Source organism: Canis lupus, chromosome X (genome assembly GCF_003254725.2).
Source record: "Canis lupus dingo isolate Sandy chromosome X, ASM325472v2, whole genome shotgun sequence".
Taxonomy (NCBI): domain Eukaryota; kingdom Metazoa; phylum Chordata; class Mammalia; order Carnivora; family Canidae; genus Canis; species Canis lupus.
The window spans coordinates 54,740,108-54,757,036 of record NC_064281.1 but is presented as its reverse complement, the minus strand read 5'-3'; the positions used below and the strand labels follow the sequence as shown (position 1 = coordinate 54,757,036).

At 40.2% G+C, this 16,929-nt stretch overlaps 1 protein-coding gene across 4 annotated transcripts in view; it reads right to left on the bottom strand.

The window, feature by feature from the left end:
- The window catches only part of KIF4A (kinesin family member 4A), a 125,559-nt gene that overhangs the window by 5,479 nt on the left and 103,151 nt on the right, over positions 1 to 16,929 (bottom strand). For 3 of the 4 annotated variants that reach the window (XM_025466094.3, XM_025466095.3, XM_049107545.1), the window contains exons 21-28: positions 15,316 to 15,471; positions 15,093 to 15,193; positions 10,282 to 10,411; positions 8,579 to 8,749; positions 8,101 to 8,208; positions 6,992 to 7,069; positions 6,379 to 6,477; positions 5,343 to 5,525 (exon numbers count right to left, since the gene is read on the bottom strand). In XM_025466094.3, the coding sequence (XP_025321879.1) occupies positions 5,343 to 5,525; positions 6,379 to 6,477; positions 6,992 to 7,069; positions 8,101 to 8,208; positions 8,579 to 8,749; positions 10,282 to 10,411; positions 15,093 to 15,193; positions 15,316 to 15,471 (1,026 nt within the window). Of the gene's footprint in view, positions 1 to 5,342; positions 5,526 to 5,601; positions 5,750 to 6,378; positions 6,478 to 6,991; positions 7,070 to 8,100; positions 8,209 to 8,578; positions 8,750 to 10,281; positions 10,412 to 15,092; positions 15,194 to 15,315; positions 15,472 to 16,929 lie in introns of those variants that run through there. The other variant, XM_049107546.1, reaches the window with a different exon arrangement.

The following is a 16,929-nucleotide window of genomic DNA, read 5'->3' as shown; positions in this document are numbered from 1 at the left end:
ATTAATACAGATCACTTTATAAAATTGGAAAATCGAAACCATGATTTTTAATATTTAATAGCTGTATATAGTGTTTGATCATGTGAAAACGTCAATTTATTTAACCAGTCCCCTAATGTTAGATATTAAGATTGTGTTTTTTTCTTTTTTTAAAGATTTATTTATTTATTCATGAAAGACAGAGAGAGGCAGGGACACAGACAGAGGCATAAGCAGGCTTCCTGCAGGAAGCCGGACACAGGACCAGACCCTGGTATCACGCCCTGAGCCAAAGGCAGACACTCAACCACTGAGCCACCCAGGCATCCCATTGAGATTGTTTTCAAAGAAATTGTTTCCTATTACCAATCATGTTACCATAGGTATCCTGTTACATAAACACAATCTATATCTTCCCATCATCGACAAGGCTCTCTACGATCTGGCCCCTAACTACCCTTCTGGCCTGCCCTTGACTGCTCTCTCCCACTTTTCAATACTCTCCAGCTACCCTGTTTTTTTCAGTCATTCCTTGGTAAACCAAATTCATTCCTGTCTGAGGTCTTTGCATTTGCTGCTCCCTTTTCCTGAAATGTTTTCCCTCTGGTTCTTTCCCTGACTTGCTCCTTCACTTTGCTGAGATCTCTGCTTAAGTATCTCCTTCTTGGAGAGGCCTCTTCCAAACACTCTTTTAAAGAACTATTTTCCTATCCCAGAATTCTTTATGACTTCATTATATCTTCTCTGTTTATCTCTTATCACCATTTAAAATTATTTTGTTTTTCTGGCCATTGTGTGTTTCTCTCCACCAAGAATGTCTTTAGTTTCATAAGGCCAAGGATCTTACCTGTCTTGTTTGTTATATACTCAGCACCTAGAAACAGTGCTTGATATATAGCTAGGTGCTCACAAAAGTTTTGTTGAATGAATGCATCCTGTTTTGTACCAGTGACTATTTCCTTAGTATAAATTCTTATGTGTATAATTACTGAGCCAAAGGACAGGGACATTTTTAGGATTTTTGATACATATCTTTTTTAAAAAAGATTTTTCTTTTTAAGCAATCTCTACATCCAACATGGGGCTTAAATTTACAACCCTAAGATCAAGGGACACATGCTCTACCCATACTCTACAGACTGAGCTAGCCAGGCACTGGAGATTTTTGATACATATTTTCAAGTTGCCTTCCAGGAGTATACCAATGTACATACCTAATAGTAATAGACAGGAATGCCCACATTAGTCACCCTTGCCAATATTGGACATGATAATAAAAAAAAAACTTGCTTCTCTGAATAACACAGGACAAAAGACAGAGTTCTATGACATGTCCTAGAGAGACTTCACCAAGATGACATTGATCCATTGCCACAGCCTGGGTATGGTCCTCTGACATTTGCAAATTCATCTAAATGCCTCCAAAACATTCTATTATCCTGTCAATGTGTCTAGTTTATCTAAAGGGATAACAGAATGAGAGTGGTATCTGAAAGGCTGTCATAAGGAAGAACAATTAGAATTTACACAGTCATCCCCCACTGGGATGATTTATAAGACAGTGCATTTTAGCTCAACAAGGAACAACCTCCTAACAGTTAGTGGGCTCCAATGGGCTTCCCTATGAGACTGTGAGCTTCTCAGTACCAAAAGTTTTCAAGCAGGCAGAGGCTAGATAAACCCCTGGTAGTGTGGTATTCTGGAACAGTCATGACACACATGACAGATGTATTCATCGCATGAATGCCATTCCACTAGCTGTAATTTCATCCTGTTCTCTTTCACACTCAGGACCCAGATCAGAACGTAAGAGAGGGATAATGACTTGTCACAGACCTGACCTCAAATATATATGTATGTAGTACATGGTGTGTGTGTGTGTGTGTGTGTGTGTGTGTGTATAACCCACCAGTATGTCCCAATACCACAGCTGAGAATCACTGTAATAAAGGGATTCTTTATATAGAGTGGGAAGTAGAGCTGAAAGACCTCTGGGGTTCCTTTAAACCAGTGGTTTTCAAACCTGGCTACACATAAGAAATCTCTGGGGAGCTTTTCAAAAAGGCCAGATCCCACTTCAGACCAATTAAGTCAGAATATCTGGAGGTGGGGTCCCAGGCTACCTGAAAAGTTCAGGTAAAGTTCCCTTGAAAAGTTCCCTTGGAGATTCTAATGTGCAGTCAGTGTTGAGAACTATTGCTTCAGAGTCTGTAATTCTTCTAGCACTGGTTTCAGTGTCACAGTGTCTCAGAATAAGATCTGGTAAAAAAATTTAACATAAAGAATACCAGACAATGGCAGGAGACTCAGGCTCTAGTCTTATATTTAAAACTTGGTATGGGGATGCCTGGGTGGCTCAGCGGTTGAGTGTCTGTCTTTGGCTCAGGGCGTGATCCCAGGATCCATGATCGAGTCCCACATCAGGCTCCTTGTGGGGAGTCTGCTTCTCTCTCTGCCTAGGTCTCTCTCTGTCTCTCATGAATAAATAAATAAAATCTTAAAAAAAATAAAACTTGGCATGACCTTGGACAAGTCACTTCATTCAAGTTCATCTCCATTCTCTCATCACTAAGGAAGAGATAAGAATTCCTGCTTCCTCTTTTCTGTCAAAGGGGACAAATGAGAGTATTTGTAAAATGCTTACAGTCCTTCAGTAACAGTATCTGCATGATATTTTATTTGTCACTGAGTGCTTTTGCACATATTCCTTCTTTTAACTACTCAGATGCCATAAAACACCATATAAAGTTAGTATTATTAACACTCCTTAATTATTTTTTTAAAGATTTTATTTATTTATTCATGAGAGATACAGAGAGAGAGGCAGACATAGGCAGAGGGAGAAACAGGCTCCATGCAGGGATTCCAGGATCACGCCCTGAGCCAAAGGCAGACGCTCAACCACTGAGCTACCCAGGCATCCCTAACACTCCTTAATTAATTAAAAAATATTTATACAGCTTTGACCGTTACTTTGATTCAGGATATTAGTGGTGGAAGGGACCTTACACAGCCATCTTTCTAGTTTAATCCTTTCATTGCATAGACAAGGAATGAGAAGCCTAGGGAGATTAAGTGACCTGTTTCAGGTCATCCAACTAGCCAGTGGCAAACTCAAGATGAGGATCCATGTCTACCTTGCTTTGAAGCTATTTCTTTTCCTATAGCACATGGCCTGTCCCTCAGCATCTCCTTAGTACATAAAGGAAGCCTGGTTGAGGAAGCCTCCTTTTTCAGCATTAGTTCTAGACGAGTCATTATTTTGGTGCCTGCGGCAGTCTCCTTTAAAGTAATAATGCCAGCCCATTTCAGCTGGGTTGGAATCGCAAATAGGATGAAGGTCTACAGCTAATGTCTCTAAGAGAAGTCTGATCAGGGAGCAGTCACAGCATCCATGTACTTCAAGGTTGCTAAAAGAGAGAAACTAGATCGTGTGCCAACTTGTCTCCCTTAATGCCCAATTATACTCTTAAGTTATTAAATCAGGGGAAAAGCCTAGAAAAGAATAATTTCTCACAGTTTTAGATACTGAATTTGTCATTAATAACCAATACTTACTTGCAATTTTTACTAGATTTCTCTATTTCCTTTTTACATGTGGAGCAACATTGCCATGATACATATGGAAAGCTTGCTTCAAGAACAAGGATATACATATTTGCTTCACATTTGGACACGTCTTCCCAGGGGTTTTTGGTCCTCTAATATTTGTTTCTGTGTGTACTTCTCAATTCTGCTTCCTATTACTTAGCTAACCCTTGTGTCTATATTCAGCTCATGCTCTCCACTTTGGTCATAGTAAAGTCCATAAACATTTGTTGATTAAGTGAATGAAAGTCAGACACGTTCTGCCCCATTTCTGTGTCTCCTGTCCCTCTATAACTAAGTCTTTGCAATATGCTGTTCGTTGTGCCAGAAATGGTCTCCCAGTTGCTTCCAAGACTGTATTTCCCTTTCCATATTATAATGCAGTAATAGTCATCTCTTCCATGGTATCTTTCTAAACTATATCCGCTTGGTTTAGCTTTATAGTCACTCTTAAAATCCTTCAGTCCATCTCTCTAAGATGAATATGCTGAGATTCTTTGGTATGCTTCTATTTCTTTGCCTTGTTTTCCCACTAGATTATAAGCTCTCTGAGGCTAGAGGATGAGCTCTTTAGCCCCACTAAGAGCATGGGATGTGCTGCATTCCTGATGATTCTTTCCAAGTGACTTAATGCCACCACGACTGGCTTAATTCCTCATTACTTGCTTCGCTCTGGTGTTGTGGCTTTTTTTTTTTTAATTGTTTTTTTTATTTATTTATGATAGTCACAGAGAGAGAAAGAGAGAGAGGCAGAGACACAGGCAGAGGGAGAAGCAGGCTCCATGCACCGGGAGCCCCATGTGGGATTCGATCCCGGGTCTCCAGGATCGCGCCCTGGGCCAAAGGCAGGCGCCAAACCGCTGCGCCACCCAGGGATCCCTGGTGTTGTGGCTTTTTAAGGCTTAGTCCCCTATGAGGTGCTCAAGCAGCTAATGAAATCACGTAACCTTCCAGTGTTATTTGTGAACTGTTAGGGTCATTTGTGAACTGTTCTCTTTAAGTGCAATGTGGTTGCAGGGCACAATTGGGGTAGTGGTGAACTATAGGGCCTAGGAAGTTAATGTTTCAACAGAAAACACCTCGGTTTGGTAATTATGTAGGACTATCATTGTGGAAGTAAATAAAGTATGCCTCAAAGTCAAATTGATCCTAACTAACTTTAACTTGGTGTGTTTGATCTTAATTACTAGCCTTTTCTGTAATTATTATTACCCCTTAGTCTAGGGAGGCAAGGAAGATAGCTTCTAGCCTGCAATTTTTACTGATATGACCATGATATGGTAGAAACAACTGGATTTGGAGTCGGAATATTTGGTTTCAAGTCCTGACTGTCCTCAGTTTTATGACCTTGAGCAATGTCATTTCCCTGTGGGTCTCCAATCCATCTATAAAATGCAAATAATAAATACCTCACTGGATTTTTTGGTGATGATAAAAAGAGATAACCTATATGACAATGGTTGACAAACTGTCAAATGCTATAAAAATATGAAGGATTATTACATGATCACTTTGGAACCAGCTTCAATGAAGTGGTATAGATACCACTAACCCGTTCAGACTTAGTAAGAACCTGAAAACATGAAGAGAGCCATCTTGTGCACTCAGGCGGCCTTCTCTGCTAGCCCCAGGCTCCATACAGAGCTGGCCCAACAAGGACTCCTCAATGCCTTTGAATGGGACCCAGGGGCTCAGGGATATGGGGCCAGCACATACCCACTGCCAGTAAAGAGCAAGGACCAGAACCCCTGACAGAGATGAGAGCTGCCTCCTACCCCTTGGATGTTCTTCTTGGACACCTTAACCAATTTTGTTGGCTTCCATTCCTCATCAGCCCCATCATCATCATCACCAGCACTGTCGTCAGGCTCATTCACAGAATGCTCTGAATAATATTTTAGATCCTCGATGTCCATGCTTTGCTCCAGGAACTTTTCTTTAAAACGGGAAGGTTTTGGCTAAGAAAAAAAAAAGGTTTGGAATAATTACTTAATAAAATTTTTAAAATACATGTAGATCATATCTTTCCAGTAGCTGTTGCCAGCTATATTCTCAAGCCGAGATTTCCGACTCCCTCAAATATACTCCCTTGGCTTTACCAATCAGAAGAGATTCTGCCGCAGCCTTTGGCCTTGCAGAGTCTTTGAAGGGATGGAAACTGAAGGCATAGAAGCTGAGCAATCTGAGGGAGGAAAGAGGGACTCATGATATGATGAGATAAGTATCTTTGGATGGACAGCTGAACACTGCCCTTTTCTCTTGCTCCTCCTCAGTTGTTACATAATACCTGTACATGGCCAAAAGTCAGCCTTCTGGGGAAGGAATGCCTATTTTCCTCAAGACTGTAGTTTTATTTGGGACTCTGAGGAAAACTGAGATGCTGGAATCTGGGTTTTTTTTTTTTAAAGATTTTTATTATTTTATTTTTTTAAAAGATTTTATTTATTCATGAGAGACACACAGAGTGAGAGGGAGAGATGCAGGCAGAGGGAGAAGCAGGCTCCATGCAGGGGTCCTGATGTGGGACTTGATCCCGGGATTCCAGAATCATGCCCTGAGCTGAAGGCAGATGCTCAACCACTGAGCCACCCAGGCATCCCTAAGATTTTTACTTTTAAGCAAGCTCTGCACCCAATGTGGGGCTCGAACTCACAGCCCTGAGATCAAGAGTTGTGTGCTCTTCTGACTGAGCTGGCCAGGCACTCCAGAATTTGGGATTTTTAACTCCCAACCTCTTTTGAAAGATGAATTTAGCACACTTCCCCTCAACCATGGCCATATGAAGGTTATTACCATCATTGAGCAGTTTACCTTAGGTGGGATATATTCAAAAGAAGAGTCTGGAGATAGAAGGGTATCCTTAGGAAGATGAGGTTTCTGTCTGCTGGCTACTTGGAGGAGGGTCAGTTTCTGTTTGGAAAAAAAATACATAGTATATATAGTGCAGGGCAGCTTCTGGGAGTGTTAATGGCTAAAACATAAAGATTCCTGGGCTAGCTGAATTTAAGACATAGTAAAGTGAGGTGGGTTAATAATAAAGTAGGTTGAAGGACACTCACCTTAGAAGATGAGCATTAGATTCAGAAAAGAACAGATTGAAAACTGTGTGTTTATGGACATTCAGGAGGGCACAGGATGTAACGAGCACTGGCTATTATGTAAGACTGATGAATCACTGACCTCTACCTCTGAAACCAGCAATATTATTACATGTGAATTAATTGCATTTAAATAAAACTAAAAAAATTTTAAAAATGCGTGTTTATACCATTTTGAAATGCACATGACCATATCATATAGAAATTTGATACAGACCTCAAAAATAGAGCCAACTTGTCATACCCAGGGCTGCTCCCAAAAGCTGACCTCAATTGCAACAGGGTCTCCCAGGGCTTATTATAAAATGGGTGGGAAGCTGCGCTACCTGCTTGATGATTTCATTCTCTTGGAGAAGCTGCTGATTTTGCTCACACACTTCTCGCATCTTCTCGAGTTCTTCATCCTATTTCCAAATAATACAGTGATAGGTGGGGTTATTTTGGGCACTACATGTGGGTTACCAAACAACTCACATAGATGAAAACATATTGCTGCTAAGATGCTGGCAGCGGATGGTTTTTTGCACAGTAGGTACTGGCACCCAGAAAAATGTCTGATTCCTACCAGTTCCTAGGTGTCCTGAGTGCCACTTCTGTTCCATCACTCCTAAGCAGTCCTGACTGTGCTCACAAGAACCATGTGCTCTGCCCTAAATGCTTTCCTTATTCCTTTCTATTCCCTAGCCTTACATACCTTATTCATTCACATCAGGATGCTGATTAAGAGACCCACACGGACAGTTAGCTTTGTTTCTTTTAAGTCTACAGATGCTTTTGTTTACCCTTCTAAACATAGACTAGGCAGTTCATTTGCTACTCTAATAAGCCTGATTAAACTTCCTGGCACTAAAGACAACTAGATTCATAATTCAGCATACGACCTTAACTAGTTTGGTTATGTCTTGGATGGGAGGTGCCAAGGAAACCCTAGAGACTGGTGGTTCAGAAAAAAAGATTCTAAGTTGGACAAAATAGTGTTCCAACACGCTGCTAAGGGGTGTGGTGTTCCCAGGCTCTGGGAGATATTCAGACCCCAGGCACTTTACAAACATGTCAGGTCTCAGCTCAGAACAACCTCAGAAAGAGAAAAAAAAAAAAAGAAAGAAAAAGCTGAATGCCCTTAGGATTCTATGGGATGACTGGACTTTCCCACCTCTTTTAGAGCTTGGGGCTGAGGCAAGGAACCAGGAGGCCTCAAAATTTGGTATGGAGTAAGCAATGTCATTTCTGTTCCCGAAAGGAGGTCACCCTATGTGTGGTTGCATTCTAAATACCCCTACATTGATCACATAGGGCCAAGAGGCCATAGAGAATACTATTATAAACCTTTTTTCAGTAGTCACTGTCTGCTACAAGTACAGTGGTGTAAATCAGATAGGATTCGCAGTCAGGCCTATGGATCCCATCTCTGGAGACTTCTGCTCCATTATCATACCTGACACTTCAGTGTGCTCAGCAGCTGTTGCTCCTTCTCATTCACTGACTCCTCTAGCTGCTTCTCTGCCATTTGGCTTTGCTGCAGCTGGCTGAGAAGGTATAGCACCTAGAGAAAGATACAAATGAGACCAAAGGAATGAGGGTAGAAAGGAATTCTGGCTTAGGCCAAGCTGTGATCCAGATGACTCCTCGGATTTAGAGGGTACTTGTTACCTTTCATTCTCGTGGCTGGAAGTAGTAAGCCCGGCCACAATGTTAACCTTGGTATGAAAGTTGAAGGCTAAGAGTCGTTGTATGTGTAAACTTTGACAAGTCATTCCTTTTTCAGGTTCCTTGTTTGCAAAATTTAGAAAAGACAACATGGGCTTTCGAAGGAAACTTCATATTCCCCTCCCACCCTACTATCTTTTCAAATCTACCGACCAAAAGCAATGACACTGATTCTCAGCGTAGCTTCTGGTTTTGCCAGGGCTCACCTTCTCTTGATGCTGCTGTTCTACTCTGACCAGCTCTGCCTGTAACTCTGTCTCAATTTCAGCAAAATGATTTCGCTCCTCAAACAGCATCTTCTGCATGTCGGCACAGCTGGCCTTGTTCTGTTTCAGGCTGCTTTCAAGCTTGCTGACCTGTATTTTGGAGGAGACCAGCTGGAAGGGATAAAAGAAGATCAGTTTATTTGGAGAATGGCCACCTTTCCCCATTCATTAGGCAGGAAAATGTCAGCTTTCCTGAAATGGACTGAGAAAAGTTCCTCCATGTCCGAGCCCATTCTTTTTCTATGTCACATGGATTCTACACATGGTAACAATGCTATCCAGGCCAAGACTCCCTATTTCAGTTGAGATTGATCTCTTCAAGCTAGAAGCCACTGCTAAAGTCATTCAATCTCTTGCTCTGTCTCTGGACAAGAATAAACTGAACACAAACAGTATCTAGCAACTCCAAATTCTGATATTTAAGACTTTCTTCCTTCATTCTGAAGAGAAATCCACAGGACACACCCTTATGGCCAATTATGTTCCATCTCAGAACGTCTGTATTCACATGTTGGAACTAGTAGACATGTTAGCTGGCACTGTAGATCTGGCTTTTCAGGCTAGATTGATATCCTATGCTGGCCTGGTTTTATAGTCTCTACTGGCACACACGGTGAACAGCATAATACCAGTGTTCACACAAACAATCAGGATTTTCTTGGTAGGACAAATCTGCTAACCCAATACAAAAATGTATAAAGGAATAACATTGCTCAAACTTCCAGAGCTGGAGTTTGTATGCTCATCTCAAAGTGAAAATGCCTCAATCACCAGAGGCAATCAACTTCAGTTCCTCTTGTGACAATGTAAGATGACATATTATTTTTTTTAATTTTTTTAAAATTTATTTATGATAGTCACACAGAGAGAGAGAGAGGCAGAGACACAGGCAGAGGGAGAAGCAGGCTCCATGCACCGGGAGCCCGACGTGGGATTCGATCCCGGGTCTCCAGGATCGCGCCCTGGGCCAAAGGCAGGCGCCAAACCGCTGCGCCACCCAGGGATCCCGACATATTATTTTAAAGTCAGTGAAGATGGGACTTTCCTTAAGATGGGTGTATGTCAAAAGATGATTAGGTTTCCTCTTTTCTAGGTTGTACCTTAAACTTTTTTTAAGATTTTATTTTATTCATGAGAGACACAGAGAGGCAGAGACATAGGCAGAAGGAGAAGCAGGCTTCCCGCGGGGTGCCTGATGCAGTACTCGATCCCAGGACTCTGGGACCATGACCTGAGCCAAAGGCAGATGCTCAACCACTGAGCCACTCAGGTGCCCTGTACCTTAAACTTTTTTTTGAAAACATCTCATAGGTACAGTATAATAGTTTGAAAAGTAGTACAGTACAATAGTTTATGTATAACCAGTGGCCTACTATGGCATCCTGATACTTTCCCAATAATAATAGCAGACATTTATTGAGCACTTGCTGTATGCCAGGCTATCAGGTATCAATTTTCTAAGTGACTGGGCTGTATTTGTTCACACCAACCTTTACCCATAAAACTATTTTCTCTAATTCTAGTGTCATTGCAGCTTCTACCATGAAAAGTGGCAATGGCACTACAATAGTATTCCAGGTTAACATCTTATTTCAACCTATCTGGCCAGACCTCTAATTGCTGGTAAGAAGAGTGATGCTTACCTCTCCAATTAAATATTTCAGGGCACACTTGGCTTCCAGAATGGTAGCAATACTCTCCCAGCGGTGTTTTGGCCTGTCTTCACTTTCTGCATCCAGCAACTTCTGCTGTAGATCAGCAATCTGGGCACTCCTTCAAGGAAAGAGACAGTGAGACTTATTGCTAGTATCCTTAACAGCAAGGAGGAGAGAGCTCTGTGAAGCTCTTCAGATAGGTTTATGGATGGAGGTATTAGTGAAATATCATTTATTTATTTATTTATTTTTTTTAAATTTTTTATTTATTTATGATAGTCACACAGAGAGAGAGACAGAGAGAGGCAGAGACACAGGCAGAGGGAGAAGCAGGCTCCATGCACCGGGAGCCTGACGTGGGACTCGATCCCGGGTCTCCAGGATCGCGCCCTGGGCCAAAGGCAGACGCTAAACCGCTGCGCCACCCAGGGATCCCCAGTGAAATATCATTTAAATAATGACTGAGTCAGCTGGTTAGTATCTCAAATCCTGATGCAAAAGGAATCCAAGAAACTATCTCAGTGATTTTATTTTATGAAATACTGGTTGAAATAAATGTGTCACATGGTGGGGCTTGAAAAAATTTGTTTTAGTAGGGTTCTGTTGTAGTATATTAACTGTAATGTGACTTTGTCTTGAGGCCATATGAGTTCAGATTGTGATATGAAGGAACCAGGAGGCCTCAAAAGGATAAGAATCAGGTTGGAGACCTGAAGGGAAAAAGTCTCAAAAGTATAAGCAGTGGGGCACCTGGGTGGCTCAGTCGGTTAAGAGTCGGACTTCGACTCAGGTCATGATCCCAGGGTCCTGGGATCAAGCCCCATTTTGGGCTCCCTGCTAAGTGGGGAGTCTGCTTCTCCTTCTCCCTCTGCCCCTCCCTCCTGCTGGTGCTTTCTCTCTCTTTCAAATGAATAAAATAAAATCTTAAAATAATTTAAAAAGGACAAACAGGTAGATGTTCTTCGCTGGGACCAAATATCAAATTGATACCTATGGCTAGTGCTATGAGAGGTTATCTTGATGTGCCTGCCACAGGACTGAGAAGTTTCTAAGAAGATTAGATACCCTGACCCTGGTTATAGCTTACAGTTACTTTCTAATCAAGTATGGTCTGAGACCAAGGTTTACACAATATTTCAGTTTCATTAGTAGCTTCCTTCTCAAATTTGCAATGTGTCCAATGAAAGGTAGTATACCAGCATATGTGTAACATGCTGCTATGTAAGGTACTATAAAAGAAGATGGGTACCAAAATAATCTAAGATAGCAGTTCTCAAATCTTGGGAGTCTTAGGACCCTTCTACACTCCTAAAAATTATTTGAGGACCTCTGAGAAATTCTGTTCATATACATTGCACCTATAGATATTTACAGTGTTGAAAGTAAAACTGAGAAAAAATTAAATGTTCACTAATTCATTTAAAATAACAATAATCCATTATAATCTATTTTATGAAAATTATATTTTCTAAAAAAAAATCATGTAGTGAGAAGAATGAGACTCTTTTACACTTTTATAAATCTCTGTAATATCTGGCTCAGTAGAAGACAACTGGATTCTCACATCTCCCACATGCAAACATGTGACATGTTCTGGTTGATGTTAATGAAGACAATCTGGTCTCACATAGATATGTAGTTGGACAAAGGAACATTTTAGTAGCCTACTCAGATAACTGTGGACATTCTTCTTTGAGACTACACTAAAACCCAACAAGTTTTAGTGGGTTAGTTAAAGGAAATAAGTTTTAGTTCCTTAAAAATTAGTTGAAATGTGGAATCTGAAACTGTCCATTGGTCTATCTTCCAATCTGAATGCAGTACGTTTACCCATAGATGATTCTGTAACATATTTGGGCAATGTTGAGTGATGCAAAATCTCCAAATGATAACACATTTCATTATACAATATCAAGAAATAAATAGTTAATATCACTGCTGGTCTCAACAGAAAAGTTAAAAAAAACTGTCAAGCTCATGGGAGCAGATAAAAGTTTTCCAGAATTCTAAGTTTTGCTTGAAAGCTCAATTCTATCTTTAGTGACAAACATTGCCAGTTGTTTTTCTTGAAGTGACAAGCTCACTCTGTTCACTTTTGAGAAAATGCCTGCCAAGTACTCAAGCCTGAATAACCATAGTTTGTCAGTCGTTCTTTCAAACACAACGGATGTTCCGTGGAAAAAAGAGGCCTATTGAGTTCACACCTCCAACAATTGCACAAGTGCTTTTCCTCCAGACAACCCTCAGACTTCAGCAAAACAGCACAAGTGCTCTATGTGTTCTTCCCATTTGGTCACACAGAATACTAAATAGATTTGAACTCATGGGTTGAAATTTAATAAAATTAACACTGCTTTATCAAAGCCATTTTTTTAAAAAAAAAGTAGGCTCTACTTTGCCCAATGTGGGGCTTGAACTGATGACCCCAAGATCAAAAGTTGCATGCTCTACCAACTGAGGCAGCCAAGCGCCCCTATCAAAGCCATTCTTAAGTAAAACTGATCTAAAAAAACAACTGAGAGTGTGTGGTCATGAAGTATACAATGACCTCTAGTACAGATTGGTGCCACTGCTTTAATTCAAGCTATGGTATGAGCAATTTTGTCTTCTGTTGCTTTAACTATCACAGTGAATGTCATTGTAGTATAAGTGGAAAATAATGTCTTAATAGCATTATGAAGACAGTTTCGGTTGCTCAGAGTACCCCAGGGGTTGCAGACCATGCTTCAAGAACTCTGGTCTAATATATAGCCCTTTCCTTCACCAAGATTACAATCAATTTATATTGACAAGATTAATACCCGTAAAAAATAATAAATATATAAAGATAACACATCCACTGTACCATATATATGATTGATGACTCTAAGTTCTAAAGGAGTTTACAGAGGAGGAATAGTGGGAGATAAAGTGTCAGGGAAGGCTTCTTGGAAGAGGGGAGCCAGAACACTTCAGAATTATCGTCTACCATATGGCCTTTCCTGTCTCCTCTGACTATTCATGTCCCTTAGGTATTTTAAAATTTAGTTTCTGTCTCATCAAGTTTAGGAAAATTGCCTTGATTAAACTCACCTGTTTAATTGCTCTCTACTTGGCACCTGCCTAACATTTAATCATTTAATTATTCACAGTGGTGTGCAGGTAAATGTTTAAAAACCAGCCCTAGGGCAGCCCCAGTGGCCCAGCGGTTTAGCGCCGCCTTCAGCTTAGGGCCTGATCCTGGAGACCCAGGAATAAATCCCACGTCAGGCTCCCTGCATGGAGCCTGCTTCTCCCTCTGCCTGTGTCTCTGCCTCTCTCTCTCTCTCTCTCTCTGTTTCTAATAAATAATAAAATCTTTAAAAAAATAAAATAAAAACCAGCACTAAAAAACTGGACCCAATTTGTAGCTTTTGCTAGTTTCTGTGGCATAAATGTTGTAAGCTATCAATGGTTTACATTCCTGAAATTTTAACAAATGATTCCAACCTACCCCTCTGTCATTATACTATTTCCACTTGAGAGAAGAGGTGTGCCATCTACTTTCTGTATATCCAACTGTATGCATCCAGGGCAGCACAAAACAGAAACTCAAATGTTGAGTGATTTATAGACGTATCCAAAGATAAATAGCTAGTATGTGTTGCTCAAAACAAATCAAATGATCTTTAAGGTCTTGTGGGTGATACAATTCTATCATCCTAAGACCCTATATAATCTCTGTGGAAGTTCAATTCCTTCTAGAGATTACAGATACTTAAAAGACAATAATAGTGATTAGAGCAGCATAATTTCTGGTTTTAGAGCCAGAAAAGGAGAAAGAGAGACTGTGCATTGAGCAATTCTAATATGCCAAGTACTATGTTATGTACTTTACTTATTAATCTAATGCTCATGATAGCTTTACTTATACATTATTACATCTACTTAGCCAATAATCTCTAAAGTTCTCTTTCTTCTGTACTGTTGCTCTTCTTTTTTTTTTTTTAATTTTTTATTTATTTATGATAGTCACATAGAGAGAGAGAGAGAGAGAGGCAGAGACATAGGCAGAGGGAGAAGCAGGCTCCATGCACCGGGAGCCTGACGTGGGATTCGATCCGGGGTTTCCAGGATCGCGCCCTGGGCCAAAGGCAGGTGCCAAACCGCTGCGCCACCCAGGGATCCCTACTGTTGCTCTTCTGGCATCAGTTCTTAACTTCTTCCAAAGTTTTGTTTTTAGCCAGTTCTACATTTCAGAAATACCAAGATGGGGTGCAACATAAAGAGCATAGGTTTTGGAATTAGATAGGCCAGGTTTTGAATCCCAGCTCTGTATAACCTTGAGCACATTTCTTAAGATTTCTAACCTTCTGGGTGCCTGGGTGGCTCAGTTAGTTGGCTGTCCAGCTCTTGATTTCAGCCACGGTCATGATCTTGGGGTTGTGGGTTCAAGCCCTGTGTTGGGCTCTGTGCTCAGCAGGGAGTCTGCTTGGGATTCTCCCTCTCCCTCTGCCCTGCCCCCACCATGCTGTCTTTCTCAAAACAAAAAATCTAAAAAATATTTTTTAATTTCCAAACTTGTTTAGATATTTAAAGTCAGAAGAATGATACTTACTTCATAAGGTATAATAATACCTCATAAGGAGGGACTGAATGAAAAAATACGTCTAACATGTCTAGTGAAGTATATGGTTCAAAAAATTGCTACATTCTTTCATTTCTCAATCATCACAAAGCCTTTGAAAAACAAGCTTTTGAATCACTGGATTGATAGGTTCTATTTTGATTCCAGGCATAAATTTTTATAAATTACAATGTCTTAGAGATAGTCCTATTACCTGAGCTCCATTTCAGTTTCTAGGCTCTCAATCTGCTTTGTAATGGAATCTTCTGACTCAGAAACTTGACCACGTAGTTCAGCAAGTGAAAACGTGCGCCTCTGTAAAGAATAATGGGAATGAGGGTGAGGTGCTAAAAGGAAAGTAATCCTCCAAAGTTGTGAGGGTTTCTGGGGAGTGCAGAATCTGATTATTGATAACATATTTCCATTGGGGTACTTGCCCGGAGTTTAGGAGGTGGATTCTCCCCAGATTCCTTTTTCTCTTTGAGTTGAGCCACATCCTGAGCCAGGATCTTTCTATCTTCAAGAAGGTCATTCAGATGGCGTTTGGCTTCCTCAGTACTGACCATAACCTCAATTTCATTTGCAAGCCAATTCTAAAAGAGAAATCAGTGATGCTGGATTAGGGATGAGGACTCTCTGGCCCATGGGCTAGATTCAGCTCCAGACTTAATTTCACTCAGAACTGAGCCCACATAAGTAGAAGTGAGATTTTCATCCATGCCTACACTCACCCAAAATTGTAATAGCTCTCCAAGAGCTTTTAACAGAAATATCCCAAAAGGTCATAAGAAAGAGGCTTTCTGTAGAAAATCATTCTCTAGATATCCTAGTATTTCTATACACTGTCTTTGCCTTCTCCATTTTCTCCTTAATGTGTCCTTAACTAGTCATGATAAGGAATTCAAAGTATATTTTATATGTTATATTTAATAAATAGATACTCATTCTTTAAAAAAAATTTGAGTATAGTTGACACATAATGTTACACTAGTTTCCTGTGTACAACATAGTGGTTCAATATCTCTATATGTTATGCTTTGTTCACAAGTATAGCTACCATCTGCCACCATACAACACTATTACATATCATTGACTATACTGATGCTATTCTTTTTATTCCCATGACTTCATTCTGTAACTGGAAGCCTATACTTCCCACTCCTCTTCACCCATTTTGCCCATGCCTCCACCCCCCACTTTCCCTCTGACAACCATCAGTTTATTCTCTGTATTTATAGGTCTGATTCTGTTTTTTGTTGGTTTATTCATTTGTTTTTTTTTTTGACTCCACATTTGAGTGATATCATATGGTATTTGTCACTCTCAGTCTGACTTATTTCACTTAGCAATACCCTAGAGGTATTAGGTCTATCCATGTTGTCACAAATGGTAAGATCTCATCCTTTCTTTATGGCTGTGTAACATTCCATTGTGTGTATCACATCTTCTTTACCCATTTATCTATCAACGGACACTTAGGTTGCTTGCTTATCTTGGCTATTGTAAATAATGCTGCAATACACATGGGGTGCAAATATCTTGAAATTAGTGTTTTTGTTTTCTTTGGATAAATACCCAGTAATGGAATTACTGGATCATATGGTATTTCTATTTTTAATTTTTTGAGGAACCTCCACACCATTTTCCACAGTGGCTACACCAATTTACATTTCCACCAACAATACATGAAGGTTCCTTTTTCTCCACATCCTGCATTCCCCTGGTGATTAGTGATGCTGAGTATCTTTTCATGTGTCTGTCGGCCATTTGTATGTCTTTGAGAAAATGTCATTTTAGAAATGTCCTCTGTTCATTTTTTAATTTGTTTTTCTGGTGTTGAGCTATACAAGTTCTTTATATATCTTGGATATTAACCCCTCATTGGCTATATCATTTGCAAATATCTTCTCCCATCCAGTAGGTTGCCTTGCATCACTGTGTGAAAGCTTTTTATTTTGATGTACTAAAAACAGTTTATTTTTCCTTTTGTTTGTCTTGCCTTAAGAGACATAATTAGATACACATTCTTAACTTTTAAAGTCAATGAATGA